Source organism: Narcine bancroftii, chromosome 6 (genome assembly GCF_036971445.1).
Source record: "Narcine bancroftii isolate sNarBan1 chromosome 6, sNarBan1.hap1, whole genome shotgun sequence".
NCBI classification, from domain to species: Eukaryota; Metazoa; Chordata; class Chondrichthyes; order Torpediniformes; family Narcinidae; genus Narcine; species Narcine bancroftii.
The window spans coordinates 242,454,585-242,476,981 of NC_091474.1; the positions used below are offsets into that span (position 1 = coordinate 242,454,585).

General features: G+C 44.4%; 1 protein-coding gene across 2 annotated transcripts in view; it reads right to left on the reverse strand.

The window, feature by feature from the left end:
- The window catches only part of sde2 (SDE2 telomere maintenance homolog (S. pombe)), a 111,917-nt gene extending 89,726 nt beyond the window's left edge, over window positions 1–22,191 (reverse strand). For both annotated transcript variants that reach the window (XM_069887822.1, XM_069887823.1), the window contains exons 1-2: window positions 21,982–22,191; window positions 15,018–15,135 (exon numbers count right to left, since the gene is read on the reverse strand). In XM_069887822.1, coding sequence (XP_069743923.1) covers window positions 15,018–15,135; window positions 21,982–22,080 — 217 coding nt within the window. In that variant the 5' untranslated portion in view covers window positions 22,081–22,191. The remainder of the gene's footprint in view (window positions 1–15,017; window positions 15,136–21,981) is intronic.
- Between the last annotated feature and the right edge of the window lie 206 nt (window positions 22,192–22,397).

The window sequence follows — 22,397 nt, forward strand, 5'->3', positions numbered from 1 at the left end:
CCACGTTTGTGGAAGAAGGAAGACATTTCGGAAGATCTGGAATGGACGACCTCATCTTGGGAACAGATGCACCAGAGACGGAGAAATTGAGAGAATAGAATCCTTGCAGGAGGAATCCTTGCCTGTGAGGAAGTGTAGTCAAGCTAGTTGTGGGTCCCGAGAGATCCAGGAAGGGAAGAGTTTGAGATCGGGGTGGAAGTTGGACACAAAATGGATGAAGTTGACAAGCTCATCACGGGTGCATGAGGCAGCCCTGATGTTGTCGTCGATATACCAAAGGAAGGCTTGAGGAGTCTTGCCTGTGTAGGCTTGCAGCATGGATTGCTCCACAAAGCCCACAGACCGGCTGCTGGGACCCATGAGGGTACCCATGGCTACTCCTTTGATTCAGAGGAAGAGGGATGAGTTAAAGGAGAAGCTGTTTAGAGCAAGGACAAGTTGCACCAGGCAGAGAAGGGTGGTGGTAGAAGGTTGCTGGTTGGGTCTCTGGCCCAGAAAGAGCAAAATACTTTAAGACCTTCTGTATGGGAGACGGAGGTATAAAGGGATTGGAATAGTTTGTGGAATCCCAAGTAATGGACTGTTGAGTGAAGTATATTTGACTTTGGAAAAGATTGTGAATTTGTATAGGGCAGCAGAGATCACACGAGCACAAGCTAAGGAGCTGAACAGGATAGACACAACAGTCCACATGATGAAAACAGATAACCAGAGCACCAGGAGTTTCCCAAAGTAACAACAAAACAAAGCAGTAAGGTCAAACAGCAAATGCAGCAGGTGCGGAGGTACACATATTCCAAAGATGTGTCTTGTCTATGGAAAGTACGGCTACAAATGTGGGAAGAAGAATCGTTTTGCCGAGTGCTGCAATGCAGGGGCAACCAAGAGAAAGTGGACGAAGAAATGGAGGTATTTTTGGTGGATGAGTTTTACAGACTGGTGCTGGTAAAACTGAATGGATTATTCCAGTGACTGTGAATGAGATAGTAATTCCATTTGACACTGGAGCCCAGGTGGATCTATTATCTCTGGAGCCTCATTGTAAAGAGCAATTAAAAGTGACAAGCTACACTGAAGAGGAAGTTCCATTAAAAGGGGGCTGTAAACCTTCAAACACAAAGGGCAGCATCTAAAGTGACAGCTACCGATTGTAGGAAGGAGAGTACAGCCAAAATGAGGTCTGAGTGCACATGAAGAGCTCAACCTGGTAAAAAGAGTTTTCATAGTGGCTTCACACACCAAAAATAAGCACCCAAGAGTAGGCAGATGTCTTTGAGGGGATATTTAACTGGTGTACACAAGATCCATGTTGATGAGACAGTGACTCCTGTTGTCCATGCATGCAGGAAAGTTCCACTTCCACTTAGAGACAAACTTAAACAAGAACTAGTATGCATTGAACAGAGGAAAGTCACCTAGAAAACTGAAGAACCTACAGAATGGGTCAGCTCACTGGTTATCGTGCAAAAGAAAAATGGAGCATTGCACACACGTCTGGACCCAAGAGATCTCAATAAAGCCAACAAGAGAGAGCATTTTAAATTGCCAACACAGGAGGAAATCACGTCCTGGTTTGCAGGTGCCAAGTGATTTAGGAAGCTCGAATCATCATCAGGGTTTTGGCAGATGAAGTTCGATGAGACATGTTCAAGACTGCGCTTTCAATTCTCCACAAGGAACATACCGCTTTATTCGGCTACCATATGGGATCTTGTCCGCAACAGAGGTCTATCATAAAACTATCCACATGATCTTTGAAAGTATACCTGGAGTAGAGACCATGATGCATGACATCATTGTACGGGGTTCACCAAGAATGAATGTAATACACGATTAAAGCAAGTGCTTGAACTGACACGGAGTGTCAATTTGAAATTAAATAAAGAGAAATATGAGTGTAAAGCCACTGACCTTCATGGGAGATGTCGTATCTGAACAGGGAGAGGAGCCTGATCCAAGAAAGACATCAGCCAGTGAGAATTTTGCAAGGCCCCAAAAGAAAGAGGAGGTGAGACATTTCTTGGGGATATATATATATATATAGACCTAAGGAGAGGCTGTGACTGGGAATCCGGTTCAATCCTTTCAAGATTCAATGGCCACAGTTAAGACATCAGTGAACTGGCTAGTTGTGCGGTCAGAGGTTGTATGAGATAACTACACATCTGCATTGCTCAGCCCACAAGTATCCAAGACCATTAACCGAGTGGATATCCCTGCACATTTGATCGGGAATCCCACCTACCCACTCAGGGATCAGCTAATGGAAGGGGTTCACAGACCACCATGCTGTCAATCAACAGAAGCAGAACTTCAACTTCCATCTGAGCTAAGCCCGGATGGTGGTCGAGAATGCTCTCGGACATCTCGAAGGCCGCTGCAGGTGCTTGGCCAAACGACTTGGCATTCGTATCACTTTTGTGTCTGACATTGTTACTGCCTGTTGCGTCCTACATAATATATGTGAGATTAACAAGGAGCACTTCTTGCCAGAGTGGATCACTGAGGTAGCAGATCTCCCTCTGCTAGAGTTCCTTATCGGAGTATCTGTGAGGGTATTATATCCATTTTGTGAACGCATCAGGCAACCAAATTAAGCTTTTAAGTGAAAGTTTAGTGAACAATTTAAAAAAAAACAAAATAATGCACCTGAAATATGTAAAAGAGCTAGAACCATTGGCATTAAAAAAGGGTGGCATCAAATTTTAAGTTAAAATTTAAAATTCAAAATGTAAACTGTTAATGACCATGTACAACTATAAACCAGACACTATTCTCACTGCTGCAGTCAGGAAAGAGGTGCGGGTGCCACAAGACTCGGACCACCAGGTTCAGGAACAGCTGCTCCCCCTCCGCCATCAGACCCCTCGACGACAAACTCAATCAGGGACTCGTTTAAGGACTAGTACTTGTGCACTTTATTGATTTTCTTTGTTCTGTATTGCTCAGTTTGTTTACATTCATTATCTGTTTCCAGTTCTTTTATTTGTTTACATGTTTCACACTGTGTACAGTTTATTTTTGCACTACCAATTTGTGGCAATTCTGCCACACCTGCAGGAAAAAGGAATCTCAGGGTTGTATGTGATGTCATGCATGTCTTCAGACAACAAATCTGAAATCTGAATAAACAACTAATGATCATCCTCTAACTGCAGGAAGGAGAAGGATCAAAAGATGCGTAGCCCTCCTCTGAGTGGGTCCGGCTGTGCTCCCCACTCGCCAGCAAGGAATAATATTGCGGTGGGGGGACAGGAGCATGGTGTTGCTGTAGGGGTCTTTGGTCCATTGGGGCAGGAGGATGGTGAAGGGAGGAGGGAGGAGGGTGGAGGCATGCTGGAGAGCCAAGCATTCCAATCAGGTCTCTCATCAGGCTTGATTGTGACTGCATTTCCTGTTGAAGACTGGAGATCATGTGTGTGAATTGGCCCATATTCCTCTCCCACTCCTGCCGGTCAGCCTCCCGAGCCTGCCTCTCTGCTTCATGGTGTGCTCGCATCAGCCTCTCCTCCCGCTTTGCTTGCCTCTCCTGACGCAGGCGATCACGCTCCAGATTGTCCCGGTTAATCTCACGGAGCAAGCCCCTGATCTCAGTGATCACCTTCTGCGCCCGAGTCGGCTTCCTCCTCCTCCTCCTCCCCTCAGATCCTGGAGAGCAATGGAACACATGGGAAATTAGCAAGATGGCACTTCGTGGGCAGGCATTCACAAAACCCATGAGAAAAATATGTTTTACCTGGCTGTTGTTGTGGCTCAGCAGCTGATATACTGGGGGCAATGGTCTCCTCAGTGGTGCTGACGTCCCCTCTCTCTGTGCTGGTGTACCCCAGCAGCGACTCGACGGGAGTCTTCTCGCTGGGCCCTGGGTTGTCCACGTTGGACATCAGGGACATAGGGTTTGCTGACCGGCTGGCGCCTCAGATCCCGTAGGTGAGGTCAAAGTATGGCCACTCCAGCTGGCCCCTCCCACTCCTACTGTTTTGATCAACAGCCTGAAGAAACTTTGTACGAAGATTCGTCAGCTTGTTGATCACCTGGGCAAAATCCCAGGCAAACGCTGTCCCGGAGATCACAGGAAATCCTCTCATGTAACAGGCTGTCATTAATGGTGCCCGTTATATGTTCAGAGATTTCCTCCTCGGCCCTTATCGAGAGGAGCTCCCACACTTCCCAGTCCCCCCCAGTTCGCCACCATTTTTTTTGGTTAATAGTTATTCTGGAAAAATCCAACACTACCTGCCTGCCCTCTCTGCATCCCCAGGAGATCGCACGCACGCAAGAACGTCATCAGCGTGTCACTTATGGAACCCAGCTAACCAGGGTTGCCCGCTTACAGTGGAGCAGATTCAAAATGGATACTACCTTCCCAGGTGGTTAAGACCCACGTTGATTTGGACACACCTCCCCTCCCCCAAAATACCATTTTGGGAACGTTCACACTGGTAAATTGACAGTTAATTCCCAGTTTCACGTGCCAGTGTGAAAGGGGCTATTGTCTCGAGCAGTTGACAAGAAAGAAGAGGTTAATGCAGAGTTACAGGCTAATGTTGACATGATTATCACCTCACTTCCAGAACGCAGTTTAATGTGGATAAATGTGAGGTTATCCACTTTGGTAGCAAGAACAGGAAGGCAGATTACTATCTGAATGGTGTCAGGTTAGGAAAAGAACAAGATCTAGGTGTCCTTGTTCATCAATCACTAAAAGTAAGCGTGCAGATACAGCAGGCAGTGAAGAAAGCTAATAACCTGTTGGCCTTCATAACAAGGGGAGTTGAGTATAGGAGCAAAGAGGTCCTTCTGCAGTTGTACAGGGCCATGGTGTATTGTGGAGACCACACCTGGAGCATTGTGTACAGTTTTGGTCTCCAAGTTTGAGGAAGGACATTCTTGCTATTGAGGGAGTGCACCGTAGGTTCATGAGGTTGATTCCCAGGATGGCGGGACTGTCACATGTTGAAAGATTGGAGCGACTGGGCTTGTATGCACTGGAATTTAGAAGGATTGAGAGGGGATCTGATTGTAACATATGAGATTATTAAGGGATTGGGCACACTAGAGGCAGGAAACATTCCTGATGTTGGGGGGAGTCCAGAACCAGAGGCCACAGTTTAAGGGTTAGGCTATTTAGAACGTAGTTGAGGAAAAACTTTTTCACCCAGAGAGTTGTGGATCTGTGTAATGCTCGCCTCAGAGGCAGTGGAGGCCAATTCTCTGGATGCTTTCAAGAAAGAGTTAGATAGAGCTCTTAAAGATAGCGATGTCAAGGGATTTGGAGAGAAGACAGGAACAGGGTACTGTTTGTGGATGATCAGCTATGATCACAGTAAATGGCACTGTTCCATTTCTACTCCTCCACCTATTGTCTAGTATCCTGGGATAAAACAGAGCAGATCAGGAAAGCAACAGAGACAGGTGAAATAATGAAAGAGTTAAAGATACAATATCGAAAGGATGGGCGACAGCTAAGAATGACTCTCCAATAGGTATTTGGGATTACTGGTGCCTGCAGAGATGAACTATCAGTTGAGAAAGGTATAGTCTTCAAAGGGAACAGGTTTCTGATTCCAGAGTTGCTTTGCGAGGAAATTTTCCAGAGGATACATGAAGGACATCTTGGTGATGAAAAATGCAAACGTAGAGCTTGACAGGTGATGTTCTGGCCAAGAATGAACCAAGAATCAAACCAGACCACTACTTCATATGAAATATGCCTTGCCCAAAGACCAAAACAGCTATTAGAACCACTTATGCCACACCCTGTACCAGACAAGCCCTACTTCAAAGTTGGAGTAGATTTGCTTGACTGTAATAGAAAGAGTCGTATAGAAGTAACAGAGGAAACAACACTGCAGTCAACATCGAGCAAAGCAGTTATCAGTTTCATGAAAAAAGTGTTTGCGAGGCATGGAGTTCCTTGTGAAGTAGACACTGGTCCACAATTTGCGGGCAGTGAATTTGAGTCTTTTGCCAATACTTGCAAAAGTATGAGCCTCACGAAGAAAGCATATAATGGACAAAAAGATTTTCACAGAAGTCTACTGATTACAGGATGGACCATCTCCAGGGTAAATGTTGATGGGCCGACGTAACTGTACCAATCTTCCAATGTGTGAAAATCTGTTGACACCAAAAGGAGCACACAAGGACAAAGAGGCTGAAGTGGAAGAGGAAATAAAAAAGAAATAGTATCACAATAAGATTGTGAAAGGCCAACCAGTCCTAAAGCCTGGAGTTCCAGTGTGAATCCAAGCTCACAATTCTGGCACATGGGCCTTGCCAGGATATGTGCAAGAGGAAACAGACCTAACAGAGAGGGACACCTCTGAGAAGGAAGTGCGTGGATCTACAACCACAATCTCCAACCCATTGTCGTGACCCGTCACCTCTCAGTACAGTGCAGGAAGAAAAGGAACATGTTGTTCAGAGTCCACAGAAAGACAGTAAGTCTAACGCAGCAAATGCAAGCAGCACACCTGTGGAAACACATAGCAGACCAAAAAGGACTATTAAACCACCTCAGAGACTGATTGAAAGCTGCTGAGTGGAAAGAGACTGGCCACAAAATTTAGATACTTTTGTTACGTAGACATAGTACGTGCTTGGTGTTTTTTTTTAAAAAGGGGAAAGATGTGTTACCATATATTTTGGCGTATAAGTCAACCTTCAGATAAGTCAGGTCCCCATTTTCAGCCTCATTTTCATGATTTTATCATATATCAGGTGTATAAGTCAATCCCCCAAAAATCACACTGAGCAAAATGACAAAAAGTATGAAGTAATAGAAATGGCCAAGAATGGGCAGCTACAAGAAAATTTGAAATATATGAGATGTTGTTCGTAGGGGATTGGAGAAAGAAAGAAGATATTTTAAGAAAAATACCAAAAAGCAATGTTCGATGAAAGAGGACCCCGTCATTGGCCAGAGTTGGAAAATCATGTTGCAGAATTGGTACATGAACAGTGGCAAGATTGCTACCTCGTCACACAAAATAAGACCATTAACACTGAAGTGGACAAAGTCACACCCAGAGCACAGTAAAGATTTTGAAGCTACAGTAGGCTGGTGAAACTGCTTCATGAACAGGAAAAATTTGGTGTTACAGCAAGAAACAAAAATTGCACAGAAACTACCAAAGTATGTTGCAAGTTTTCACCATTTTATTACAGGTGCCTAACCTTTTATCTAGGCGGGGAGAGACAGCAGCGTGCCTCGGGCAGGCGAGGGGGGAAGAGACATGGCCGTACGTCCGGTGGGGGGGGGGGGGGAGTGGAAGGACACGGCCACGCATCCTGGGCGAGCAAGTGGAGGTTGGAGACACAGCCACGTGTCCCGGGCAGGTGAGGGGGGAGACGAGGGAAAGTGGTAAAGGGGCTGCTATTTTAAAATGGTTCCGAAATCCAGAAGGTTCCAAACAACAGCAGGTGATCGGACCTGATGACCCCAGATAAAAAGGTTAGGCACCTGTATACAGAACCGGCAGAAGCACCAGTTTGGAAACATGGACAAAACCCCCATGAATTTCAACATGATAGACAATAGAATGGAAAGGTGTGAAAACTGTGCAAACCAGAAGTACAGGCCATGAAAGAACCAGGTTTACTGTGGTGTTTTCGTGCATGGCCAACGGGACAAAGACTCATGCAAATCTTCAAGCGCAAACTTAAACCCAAAATAAAATTCCCAGCAAGCATTTTTGTAAGTTTTCACGAAAAAGGATGGATGGATGAAAATGGTGCAAGACTATGGAGACTGTGGACAGACAAGGTGTGCAACAGGCGGCCAGGCAGTTTACACAAGGAACAGAGTTTGCTGGTCTGGGTTATGTTTTGAGGCCGCTTAACTGAGAATGCTAAAAGTAGATTAACACTAAATGATACTTACATGGCAGTTATCCCATGTAGTTTGACAACTCTATTGCAACCTCTTGATGTCTGCTTGAACAGGCCATGTGCGTGAAGAAAGGAATACATGGATGCCTAGTCCAGAAAAAATCATTCACAAAAGGAGGGGCAATGTGTGCCGAATCACTTGATATGCTGTATAACTTTGTGCTCAAAACATGGGACAAAATAAAAATAGAGACTGTTTAAAATATGTGGCATCTCTTGTGCAGTGGATGGCACGGCCGATGATTTATTGTGGGACACTGACAATGAAGCTGAAGCCGCCTCATCAGATACAGACTGGGAGCTGTATGTGGACAGTTTAAAGTGAGAATTTGGATGTGCTGCCGTCATCTTTGCTTCAGACCTCGACAGTGATTTTGAAGGATTCGTTCTTTTTAAAATATTTTTATTAATTTAAATAAAGAGCTTATAATACTTATACAATGCAATAAAATGATATGGATAGTTACACGTAATTAATAAAACAATCAGTCGATCGAAAGCAAAAGTAAATTGTAAAACATATCCATAATTCATAGACCAATTTTTTTTTAAAAAAGCAAAACCAAAATAATAAAAAAAGGAAATAAAAGAGAAAGGAAAAGATAAGAGGAAAAAAAGGAGAGACAAAACAAAAAGACAAAACTCAGTTCCCCTCCCTAAGTGTTGCCAGATGCTGTACATGAAAAACATTAAAGAAAAAACAAAGGGAGAGAAATAAAAATGTGAAAAGGTGGAAAAGATACGAGTCAGACAATTCAATTACATTGAAGTGAAATTAAAAAATAAGAAAGTGAGTCATAAATAACGCCTCCCCATAGCATCTGAATTATTAACCGAATAATGAATCTTCTCCATATTCCAACAGGACATAATGTCACGCGACCACTGATCATGAGTAGGAAGGGCAGCATCCTTCCATTTAAGGAAAATCGCTCGCCTCGCCAAAAGAGAGAGCACGACTCTGAACCAGGGACAAAGAAGAATCATTCCCTCCCATTGTACCAAAGTGGGCCACCAAAGGATTCGTTATAACATTTATATTGAAAATGGTAGACAAAGTGCGGAAAACCTCTCTCCGGTATTTTGCTAGACTAGGTTAAGTCCAGAACACATGAATTAAATGATGCTTCTCCGCTCTTATATCAGAGTAAAAAAGAGACATGTGCTCTGTGTACTATTAACCAACTTGAGAAGTGTGTCCCAAACCACATCCGATAGTCAAATTTAAGTCCTCTTTCCAAGCATATTTAATTTTAACGAGCGGTCTGTTTTAAACATAATTTTTCAAAAATAGTAGATATTAACCCTTTACGAGAAGGCATTAAACTAAAAAACTCATCGGCAAAATTTGATTCAGACTCTCTTGGGGAAAAAAATATCAGCAAGTTGCGATTCAAGAAAATGTCAGATCGGGGAGTCACGTGATGGAGTAGTGGCCGGACGGTGAACTCCAGCCCTCTCCAGAAAAGTCGGGAAAAACAAAGGAAAACACAAAGGCACAGAAATAAAAGTTACAGAAAAGTGAGTATAAAGGTGGAAAGAAGATGGCGACAAAAAAAGAAAAATCGAAAGCAACGGTAAGAAGAGAGGAAGAGAAGACAAAGGAGGAAAAAGGTGAAGGCCTTACCTGTCCGAAGAGGCCCGCTGCGGAGAGAGAAAAACCCGCTCCCTCAGGTCGGTAAATAATGGACTACAAAAATGGCTTGCAGAGCCGAGTAAAAGTGCGCAACCGCGCATGCGCGACGGGAGGGGGGACCAGCTGGGGAGTCGATCTCCACAGCCGGCAACGACAGCTGCAGAACACCTGCAGCAAGAAGAGACCACAGAAGACAATGGAAACAAGAAAGAAGAGGAGGAAAGGGCAACAAAGAAACAACAGATGGCCAACCCAGAGGAAGAAGAAGAGGAAGAGTATGGTGAAATAGAAGAAGAAAAGAAAGGCAAGGTAAAGGATATACTTGCTCTTATTAGAGGATACATGGAGTCATTTAAAGAATGGCAAACACAGGAATTTAAGGATTTAAGAAAAAGAATAAACAACACAGAAGAGAAAATAAATAAAATGGAGATGACCTTAACAGAAATGGGAAAGAAAATGGACAAGATGGAAGAGCGGGCAGTAGCAGCAGAAATGGAGGTAGAAGACTTAAAAAAGAAATTGGAGGAATCTAATAAAAAAACTAAAGAGACACAAGAACTACTAGCTCAAAAAATAGATACAATGGAAAACCATAACAGAAGAAATAACATAAAGATAGTGGGCCTTAAGGAAGATGAAGAAGGCAAGAATATGAGGGAGTTTATAAAAGATTGGATCCCTAAGACCCTAGGATGTCCAAAACTACACCAAGAAATGGAAATAGAAAGGGCACATAGAGTATTGGCCTCTAAACCACAACCACAACAAAAACCAAGATCTATCGTAGTAAAATTCCTAAGATATACTACAAGAGAAAAGGTACTGGAGAAGACAATGGAAAAAGTAAGAGAGGGCAACAAACCACTGGAGTATAAAGGGCAAAAAATCTTCATTTATCCAGATATAAGTTTTGAACTCCTAAAGAAGAGAAAAGAGTTCAATACAGCAAAGGCGGTTTTATGGAAGAAAGGGTATAAATTTATACTAAAGCATCCAGCGGTATTGAAAATATTTATTCCAGGACAACAAAACAGACTATTCTCGGATCCAGAAGAAGCACGAAAATTTGCAGAACAATTACAAAAATAGACTGAGGGAGGAAGACGGGTAATGAGAGTTAAAATGATCACGATTGATATGTATGTGGGTAAAGACAAAAATAGACTGAGGGATGAAGACGGGTAATGAGAGTAAAAATGATCACGATTGATATGTATGCGGGTAAAGAGGTATAAGAGTGAATAGAGACAATGAGCATACATGAATGTATCTGTACTTAGAGGAAAATATAGATAGTATAGACAAGAATTAATAAAGGAAGGTAATGGAATAGAGAGAATAAGGAGGGAATTAAAAGAGTGACCTTTGTGACATATGAAAAGTGAAATCTTTTCTGGGGGAGGCGGGGTGGGGGGAAATAGCGGTCACTGCAAAATCAGTTGACGCTTGCGAGTGGATTCGCAAATCCAAATGGAGAGGGGAGATGTGGTTGTCCGACAAGGGATAAAGGACAACTCAGGAGGGGAAGGGGAGATTGGGGATAAATAAGATAGAAATAGGAGAATAAGGAAAATGTTGGATGTTGTAGAAATGTTGTGTTATAAAGAGTTGAAAATAAGAAAACAGAAATGGAAAAGGAGGAAAGGTAATGATGGAAAAACGGAAAGAGAAGATAAACAAAATATAAAAGGGCTACGCTGAACTATATGTCTTTAAATATTAATGGAATACATAACCAAATTAAAAAGGAAGAAACTACTAAATTTAAATGAATAAATGTATTCCATTAGAAAAAATAACATATAGGTTAAGAAATAATATTGAAATATTCGAACAAGTATAGGAGCCTTACATTAAATACAATAGCGAAAACCTACCGGGGACAAACATTACCTAAGTTGATGGAAGGAGAAGGAAAGAAAAGAATGGACTCAGTAGAATTTCTGGTGTAATTTTGTTGAATGACAACATTGTCTGACTGGCTTAATGCAACCTAGATTGTATACCTAAAATGGATGAGGGGGGGGTGGGGGGGTGGCTTGGGAGGAGGGGGGGGGGGAGAAAAAGTCACTGTATATGTGTGAAAAAGAAATAGTGTATATCATGGCTAATGTGATTTATGGTGTGAAAAAAAAAAAAAAAAAAAAATTGTCAGATCTGCAAATATCTAAAAAATTGAGATTTGGGCAGGTCAAATTTAGCAGAAAGCTGCTCAAATGATACAAAATATCCATCGATGAAGAGATCCTTAAAACACAGGCTACCCTCTCTATACCATCTCTGAAAAACAGCATCATGTAAAGGTTAAAAAAGTGATTGGATCTGATAGGGCTCGAAAGAGAGAAATTATGAAATGCAAAATGTTTTCTAAACTGTGCCCAAATTCTCACAGAATGTTTAACAATTGCATTATTTATTAACTTAGCTGAAAATGGAAGTGAAGGGCCAAGAAGCGCTAAATCAGAAAAAAAATTGGGACGGATTCAGTTCCATTGATACCCATTATGAGCGGTCAGAATGATTACGGAAAAAAAAAAGAGTCTAAAATGTAAGACATCATATATTGACTTCCCAATAGAAAAATCTTAAGTCAGGTAAAATCATCTCTGTAGAAGAACTTTATTAAGGCGAGGATGCTTACCATATGTAAGATGATATAGCCGAATTAAGCAAGTCAAAAAGTGATTTAGGAACAAAAATTGGAACAGATTGAAAAAATATATAAAAATGTAAGTAAGATATTTATTTTAATAGAATTTATACAGCCAACTGAAGTTGTAGACATAGGTGGCATTAAGTCAGGGAAGGCTTCACTTGTTTAAACATAGGAAGATAATTCTCCTTAAAAAGATGTTTTGTAATTGTAATACCAAGATTGTAAAAAAAAAATCTTAAAAGGAAAACCATCAAACATTGATACAGGTGAGTTCAGTGGAAGAAGTTCACTTTTGTGTACGTTCAATTTAATGAGGGAGGGAGGCAACTGGATCCAAAATGAAAAGTAGATCATCTGCACGACCTTATGTTAAATCCCTTTCCTCCGTATCCCCAAGATGTCTTTGGACTTACGAAAAGCTATTGCTAATAGTTCAATTGCCAGATCAAATAATAAAGGTCTCATCCTTGATGAGTGCCACGATTCGTAAGCATTGTGGCAGATAGATACAATAATTTAACCCATGTAATAAAATCTGAACCAAAATTAAACTTTTCAAGAGTTGTAAACAAATATGCCCATTCTCTTTGATCAAAAGCTTTTTCTGCATCTAATGAAAGAATACCCTCAGGAGTTTTCCCAGAGAGCAAATACATAATATTCATTAAGTGACGAATATTCAAATAGGAACATCGGTTAATAAACCCCATCTGATGATATTTGCTGAAGAATTTTCTAGACCGATTGAATATCCCTAAGATTTCTTTGTAGTCAGATTAGAATTAGAATGTTTTCCATCCTATTACTAAATGTTGATGCTAAAATTTTAGCTAAAGAAATTGGTCTATAGGAGGAACATTCGATTGTGTCTTTACCCATCTTTGCAATTAAAGATAGGCAAGCCTCACTAAACAATTTACCTTGTTTAAACAAATCTGCAAACACCACATGATATATGCAATTGAGAAAATAATTTAAAAAATTCCACAGGAAACTCATCGGGTCCTGGGCCTTCCCAGATTGTAATGAGGAAATAGCAACTGTTATTTCTTCTTGAGAGATAGATTCATCCCGTCTAATCTGACTATGAAGAAATCTTAGGGATATTCAATCGGTCTAGAAAATTCTTCATAAAATTACCATCATTCGTACATTTAGAAGAGTATAGTTTGGAATAGAATCTTTTGAATGTATCATTTATCTCAGAATGACCTGAAGTCATAATACCATTATGCAATGCACACAGTTGGCCAGAAACCAAAAGTGACATATGACGGGGGTTGTCGTTGGAAGTCGCTCAAGGAAAACAAAGTTGGTTAAGTGTTAAACCCACATAAAGTTGTTCTTCTTGAAAGAAAAAGCCTAACAGGATATGGTCCTGGTGAAGGTTAATGGAACTAGACAGAATAATAGTTTGGAACACACTAAATGGCTTGAAGGACCCGTTTCTGTGCTATAGTGTTCTATGGTTCTATCTTGCCCAGGCTGAAGAAACACTTATGGCTCAGAGACTAGAACATGTGCTATCACAAGCATGAATATCAAGTTGGCATTATGAGAACAGGTTATGACAAACTCCCCCCCCCCTTCCTCCCACCTCCTTAATTTTCAGGGAATCAGCCTCCCTCACACCTCTCAAGAACAATGACACCATCACAACCCACAAGGTATCTGATATTACAAAGTCATACAGCAGGTCCTTCAGCCCAACTCACCCATTCTGGCCAAATCACCAACCCGAGGTAGTCCCAGCCCTCAGCATTTGGCCCATATCCCTCTGAACCCTTCCTGTTGCTGTCCCTGTTAAAATGTTATCATCAGCTCTACCAATGTGTCTGGCAATTCAGCCCACACATTCACCACTTCAGCCTTTTTCAAACCTTTTCTCCTCTCACCTTAGATCTGTATCCTCCAGATTTGGACTCTCCTACCCTAAATCTACAAGGTCACCCAAAAAGCCCCATCTGATCTAGTCTCTCTTCACAACTCCAGCTGCCTGATCCCAATAACAGCCCTGCACCCTTTGCAGCTTAATGACATCCATCTAGCAGAGAGGTGACCAGGACTGCTACCTCCACCAAAGGCATGGCATTACAATGAAAATGGCAACGCTGGTGAGCAGAGTTACGATGCACCTCCGGGGCTCCCACTGCCTGCCCCATACAGGCTTTAAATAGCCTGTAAATGGAGCTGACGGTGGATTTATTTAAAAATCCTGCAACCGCAGGGTCTGTGCTCAAGATGGCAATGCCTTGATCAACAGGGGTTACAGACTCCGGGGGGAGCAGAGGACTGGCGCAGGGCAGCAGAAAACGGGGAGACCACCCACCTATTTGAGAAGAAGCCGAGGAGATGACCCACAGGACAGTGACCATGGTGGTGGACCAGTGAGGGGTTCTGCGGTTGAAGAAACACACAGGCGGCTCAAGGCAACTAACCCACGCAGGCTGGTGGCTGCTGACGACTGCAGTCAATGGATTCGTACCGGGCTGCGCACTGATGGAGACTGGCTGAAGGGGTAAAAGATATCGGAACCAGGATGTGAGAGGGAGCCGAAGGGTTACTGACCATTTTGGAGGTTTGGATCTGGAACTCGGGCTGCTAATTGTTTGGACTGGACACTGCGGCTGCGCGAGCATTGAAGGTGAATCTACAGACACGCAGTGACTCTGAGGGGGGCTCTCTTTACCTTCCCTTTCTCCAAGAGGCATTTCAGGCAATTTGTGCTAAATGATGGATCTGTCTGCCTTAGGGCAGAAGATGAAAACAAACTGTGTAATATTGCACTGTCTTTATTACATGATAATGAATTGAATCTTGAGATCTTACCTCCTTTCCCTCCAACCAGTCTCGTCTCCAGACTGTAGGTTGCTCCATCCTGCAACTCCACCTCTTCGCCAACCAACTTTCCGTTACACGTTAGATAGACATCGGCAGCAGGGATACCCTACATCCAGGAAATTAAATTGGAAGAAATAAAGTTTAAAGTCAAAGTTCCAATTTATTGTCAGAGAACTGTATTTAATGGCATACAAGACCCGCTTACCACCCCCCACCCCCTCAAGAAGGTCAAAAATATCCCCCGGGTCTTGTATGCAAAGTTGAAATTATGGTGATAACGGTGAGTAACGTCGACGGTGATCGTCTTTGCTGCCTGGCTCACAAGCATCACTGTCAGCTATCGTTAGGGGCTGGTGGCAGGCTGTCAGAGGAAGCGGGGTGACGGGATCAGTGTGGGGGCTGGTGGTGAGCTGTTAGGAGACTCCTGGCAGCCCAATGTTGGTCCCCACACTGGTCCTGCTCCTTCCCCCTACCGAAGGGAGGGAGTGGGACAACAGGCTGGAGGGAGGATGCAGGCAGTGAGACCAGCGCAGGGACCAACAGCAGGCCACCAGGAGAGAGCAGACAGTGAGACCAGCATGGGAACCGACAGCGGCAGTTTGTTTTTATAAAATGTTCTCTGCAAAACCTAATCTGTTTTTGTTTTCTCTTGTAAATTACAGCAGTATTATTAAAAAGATTTTTCCTAATTGTATGTTTCTTAACTATACATATTTCAATAATATTAAATGGTTATCCACAAATACACAAAAAAATTCTTAATATTCCCTGCTGAAATGGGGGGGGGGGGGGGGAAAGAGTGGGTCCTATGTGCCCATGGGTCTTAAATGCCATCAAATATGGTAGATACCCAACATCACATACAACCCGAGTTTCTTTCAGAGTTTTAATGCAGAAAAGTGAGATGAAGAACATTTCACAAGGTCAAAATTGAAGGCTGAAAACCATGTTAATGGGAGGACTCTGAGCAGTATGGACAAACAGAGAGATCTTGGGGTCCGTGTCCACAGGACACAGATGCTGCCACGTTTTTAGCATTGTTTAAAAGGCTTATAGTGTGTTGGCCTTCATATACTGAGCAAATGAATTCAAGAGCTGTGAAGTGATGTTTTCAACTGAGTTTGTATTTATGGTCAACATGGTGGGGGTGCATGGAATGCCTGCCAGTTATGGTGGTGGAAGGCAGGGTCAATGTGATCTTTTAAGAGACTATTAGATAGGTACATGGAACAGAGCAAAATGGAGGGTTATTTTAAACTTAATTTTTTTGGTATTTAGACATAAACCACAATAATAGGTCCTTCCAGCCCATAAGACTATGCCACCCAAATACCCCCATTAACCTACAACCCCAGTACCATTTTTGAAGGGACCCAAGGAAACCCATGAAGAAACGGGAGAATTTACAAACTCTTTACAGACAACACCAGATTCGAACCTGGGCCGCTGACACTGTAATGTCGTTGCGCTGACTGTGCTGCCCAGAAGGGAAGCTCTAGGCAGTAGAAGAGTAGAGAGAGAAAGAGAGCGAGAGCGAGGAGTGGGGTGGAGACAGGGAGCTCAGGGTGGCCTGCAGCAGGGAGCAAAATACATGGGGCAGGACAGAAAGGGGTTTCGAGGGAAAAGGATTGAGGATGAGTGAAACATTCCACGAGAAACACAACTGAAAATGCTGGAATCCTGAGTCGATTCACTTTACACCTACAAATGTGTAGCTCGGTATCACAATAACGCTATCTACAAATTTGCCAACAATTCCATGGTAGTGGGTTGTATAAAGGGGACGAGTCAGCGTACAGGAGGGAGACTGGAAAACTTGGCTTGATGATGCAGCAAAACAACCTTGCATTCAATGTCACCAAAACTAAGGAGCTGGTTGACATTAGGAAAGCTAGAGGTATGCAATCCAATGATCATGGTGGGGTGGGTTGGGAGAATCAACAGTGGAGAGGGTGAGCAAAGTTAAGTTCTTGGGAGTCACTATCTCAGAGATCCTTTCCTGGTCCCAACCCATCAATGTCATAATGAAGAAAGCACGTCAACAGGGACGTGGCCATGCTGAGGACCTAGCCAGACGTAGGTTGAAGAGCTATCCATGAAGATTGATTAAAAGACCAATTTAAAGTCAACAAGATTTTTAAAAAATTCTGTTTAAAAATAAAGGATTGATGGGGAAGAAGGAACAAGACCCAGAAAAATAAAACTGAAGCTCAGAAGTCACCGAGATCGTCGACAGAAAGTCCACAAGAAAATAGTGAAGGTGGAACAAGCCCAAGGAAATGGGGGTTAAAACAAAAGATTTCCAAAAAATGATAAAATCTTTGGAAGTTCTGAGTGAATGATCTCCAAGGTGCTAAGAGAGGAGGCAGGAAAAATAACAGGTGCTTTCAAGCTGAAGCACCCGGGTAGCCCACCTGGGACCCAGGTGCGATTAGTGGGACAAAGGTGCTTCCAGCACATTTCAAGCTGAGGAGGGATAGCACTAGAAGATCACCAACCTGGTGATTTAAGGAGGTCCCACCCTGTAATGATACGGTAAGTGACATGTCATGCAAATTGGTCTCCCTCGTCCACCCCACAAGATGCCAGTCTCCCTCCCACCATCAATTGTGCCCCCCCACCGCGGCAGCCGACCCCTCTCCCCTCCCCCCCATGGCAGCCGACCCCTCTCCCCTCCCCACCACGGCAGCCGACCCCTCTCCCCTCCCCACCACGGCAGCCGACCCCTCTCCCCTCCCCACCACGGCAGCCGACCCCTCTCCCCTCCCCACCACGGCAGCCGACCCCTCTCCCCTCCCCACCACGGCAGCCGACCCCTCTCCCCTCCCCACCACGGCAGCCAACCCCTCTCCCCTCCCCACCATGGCAGCCAACCCCTCTCCCAAGCCTACAAATGTCAAGGGAGAGTTGGGAGTCGGATCTAGGTGTTACAATACCAGAGGGAGGCTAGTCTGACTGGTGTTTGGACAGTGTGACATTAACCATTAATGCGCAATTATCGACTGGTCCAATATTATTTTCTGTATCAATTATATCTCACACCACAAAAACTACATGGTCGTGTGTGAAGGTAAGTCCATTCTAACATGATATCACTGAAACACTAACAGATTAAAAGGAGTGACCTTCATATATGACCCAGAGCTGTATCTTCTGGGCAAACTTATGAATACGAAATTAACTAAATTTCAAATCTGTTTTGTTCAAATAGCTTTGGCTGTAGCAAAGTGTTTAACCATATAACCATTTACAGCACAGAAACAGGCCAGTTTGGCCCTACTAGTCCATGCCGAACATCTTCTCCCACCTAGTCCCACTGACCTGCAATTGGCCCACAACTCTCCACACCTCTCCCATCCACATACCTATCCAACCTTTCCTTGAATATTAACGTCAATCTCGGTTCTACCACCATTGGCAGAAGTTCATTCCATACCCCCACCACCTTCTGCGTGAAGAAATTCCCCCTCGTGTTTCCCTTAAACTTTTCCCCTTATACTTTCAATCCATGCCCTCTTGTTTGAATCTCGCCCACTCTCAGTGGAAAAAGCCTATCCACATCGACTCTATCCGTCCCCCTTATAATTTTGAATACCTCTCAAACTTCTACGCTCCAGGGAATAACATCCCAGCCTGCTCAACCTTTCCCTGTAACTCAAACCCTGAAACCCCAGTAACATTCTCGTAAACCTCCTCTGCCCTCTCTCTATACTGTTTATATCCTTCCTGTAATTCTGCGACCAAAACTGTACACAATATTCCAAATTTGGCCTCACCAATGCCTTATACAATTTCAACATAACATCCCAACTCCCATATTCTGTACTCTGATTTATGAAAGCCAACATACTAAATGCCTTCTTCACCACCCTATCCACATGTGATTCAACTTTCAGGGAATTATGTTCCATGACTCCTAAATCATTTGGAAGTCCGATTCTCCCCTACTTCTTGCTCGATGGGCTGGGGAGATGCATAGCTGTCTACCCATGGAGAAAACTGCTTATAACTTAAAATAAATAAACATGACACTTTCATTAAGATATAGCAACCATACTTAGATTATGCAGGGATCCAATTGAAAAGAGGGAAAAAAAAGAGGGAATTTTTTCTTGTAAACATAATATTTGAAATGTATAAAAGTTTAAAAACTGTATGGTTCTGGGAAAAAATATTTTTTTTAAAAAAGAAAGCATGTCAGCACCTCTACTTCCTCAGGAGTTTGTGGAGGTTTGGTCTGACACCAGAAATCCCGACAAATTTCTACAGAGATGTGGTGGAAAGTGTGCTAACCAGCTGCATCACGGTCTGGTATGGGAACACCAATACCCCTGAGCGTAAAACCATGCAAAAAGTAACGGACACAGCCCAGGACATCACAGGCAAAACCCTCCCCACTACTGAGTACATCTATAGGGAAAAGCTGCTGTCAGAGAGCAGCAGGAAGCATCAGACTCCTCAACAACAAACTCTGAGATAACAACTCAATCAGAGACTCATTTAAGGACTCGTACTTTATTGATTTTTTAAATTCTCTTTGCACAGTTTGTTTACATTCATTATCTGTTTAAAGTTCTTTATTTGTTTATATGTATAGTTTTTTTTTTGGCACTACAGATTAGTGGTAATTCTGTCATGCCTGGAGGAAAAAGAATCTCGGGGCTGTACATGATGTCATGTATGTACTCTGACAATAAATCTGAAATCAAAAGGATGTTGACAGACTCAGCAGGTAAGAAGCAATACAGAGGGAAGTGGTCAGTCACAGCTTCAGGTCAGGAACTTTCAATGGAGTGGAAAGGGGAGATATCAAGCATAAAAAGGGGGAGAAAAGATGGAGGGCCAAGAGTTTTATTCAGGCACCTGAAATTTGAAGGGCCTGTTTCTGCGCTGCACGACTCGAACCCGATTTCAAATTTATTGTCAAGAGTACGTACATGACATCACATACAACCCTGAGATTCAGGCAAGGCAGAATTACCATTTATTGGTCGTGCAAAAAAAACTGTACACAGCGGGCACATGTAAACAAATAAAGAAATGTAAACAAACTGTCTTTGCAATACTGAGAGAAAAAATAAATAAATAAAGTGCAAAAGAGACCTTAAATGGGTCCCTGATTGAGTTTGTTGTTGAGGAGACTGGTGGTGGAGGGAGTAACAGCTCTTCCTGAATCTGGTGGTGCGAGTCTTGGGGCATCAAGATCTCTTTCCTGATGGCAGCAGTGAGAGCAGAGCGCATGCTGGGTGATGCAAATCCTTGATGAATGCTGTTACTCTCCAACGGCAGCATTCGCGGTAGATGTTCTCGATGGTGGAGGGGGTTTAGCCTGCAATATCCTGGGCTGTGTCCACTCCCTTTTATAGGGCTTTATGCTCAGGGGTATCAGTGCCTCCATACCAGTCTGTAATGCAGCCAGTCAGGTTTGGCACTACCATTAGGCCAACTAGGCAGCTGCCAAGGGCTCAGACCTCAAAGAGGCACTGTTTAAGAGAGATTCTGGCACCTCTGCGTCATGAATGACATGGTTCTGAGTAATGCGCTATAAGTCGGGTAAGTTGGAGGAATAAAGTGGTATGGCGCACATCAAACCAGGTATTGCACCCACTGTTCAGTAACCCCCCCCCTTCCCCCACTCCTCAGCTTGGTCAGCAACCCTCCACCCCCCTCCCACCGCGCTCAGCCTGGCTTAGGTCGCAAAATAGTCTGGCATCGGTTCTGCAAGTCAGCAAACTTTCCACCTCACATCTGAAGAAATTTGCCAGGGTTTCCACTGTCACGCCAAATCCACGACCTCCTGAGGAAGTAGAGGCACTGATGTGCTTTCTTCACGATGCTGTTAGTGTGTTGGATTCAGGAAAAAATCCTCCAAGAGTGACTCCCAAGAGCTTAAATTTGCTCACCCTCTCCACCTCTGAAGTCCCAATGACCACCATCATCAAATATATATTTGTGAAGGTCTGTCTGTTCTCCATGCAAATCAATATAGTGCACTCTAGAAGTGTCCAACAAGGTTCAGTCGAGGTAACATTTGATGCTGAAGGCTATGACCAGATTGAATTTAACCCTTTAAGGTCATATGAAGTTCAAAAAAAATTGAGCTTCGCCCAAGGACGCCTCAATTAGTTACAGTCCTGTGTGCATCAGTACACATTCTTTCTGTCGATGCTTCCAGACCTGCAAGGAGCAGGCAGCCGGCAGGAAACAGAACACCAGCACTGACTTGGAGTGCTATAATTGTGGTAACATTTGATGCTGAAAGTCATGACCACATCGAATTTCTCCATTAAGGCCATATGAAGTTTTTTGGGGGGCATCTTGTTTCAACCATGTAGCCAGCAACTGAGTTTTTGATTTCCCAGGAAATGCAGGATATCCTGCTAGTGTAACAGATGTTATAACCAGCCCCCACCCCCACCGTCCAGCCCCCACCCCCACCGTCCATCCCCCATCCCCACCGTCCAGCCCCCACACCCCACCCCAACCCAACCCCCACCTGCTGCGTCCAGCCCCCACCACCCTACCCCCACCCCCACCAGCTGCGTCCAGCCCCCACCCCCACCGTCCAGCCCCCACCTCCAACCCAACCCCCACCTGCTGCGTCCAGCCCCCACCACCCCACCCCCACCCCCACCAGCTGCGTCCAGCCCCCACCACCCCACCCCCACCCCCACCAGCTGCGTCCAGCCCCCACCCCCACCGTCCAGCCCCCACCCCCACCATCCAGCCCCCACCCCCCAACCCAACCCAACCCAACCCCCACCTGCTGCGTCCAGCCCCCACCCCCATCAGCTGCGTCCAGCTCGCACCCCCACCGTCCAGCCCCTCCCTCCCGGCCTGGCTAAACATTACGCAGGACACGCAGCATCCAGAGGAAGTCGAAGGCTGTCCCCCGGCTCCAGACCAGCGCCCCGTCCCACCAGGCCCTCACTCGACCCCCAGCCCAGCGCACCTGTCCGTAGAGGCACAGCTTCAGGTCGAGGCCGGAGGAGCCGGGCGGCAACGCCGCGGCCACTGACCGAACGCCCCCGCCGCGCACCCAGACCTCCATGACAGCCGAGCCGCGCAGGCGCACCACCACCCCCCCCCCCCGGCGGCGGAACTGCGCCTGCGCGCGCACCGACGCTGGGCGAGGATCAGGAGCCCTGCAGACCGCTTCTTCCGGTGACGTTCATGAGTGACACGTCGTGTGACGCGATGACGTTGCGCGGGAAAAGGCTAATTCCCGCGCGGAGGAAGAGGGGCGGAAGTTAGCAGTGGGCATGGTTGAATGAGAGCAGGGATTTGGGCCGAAGGGAAGCCCAGTGTAAAACAGAGGTGGTGCTGGAACATTGCAATGGATGCAAGCGAATAAATGCTGGAAACAAG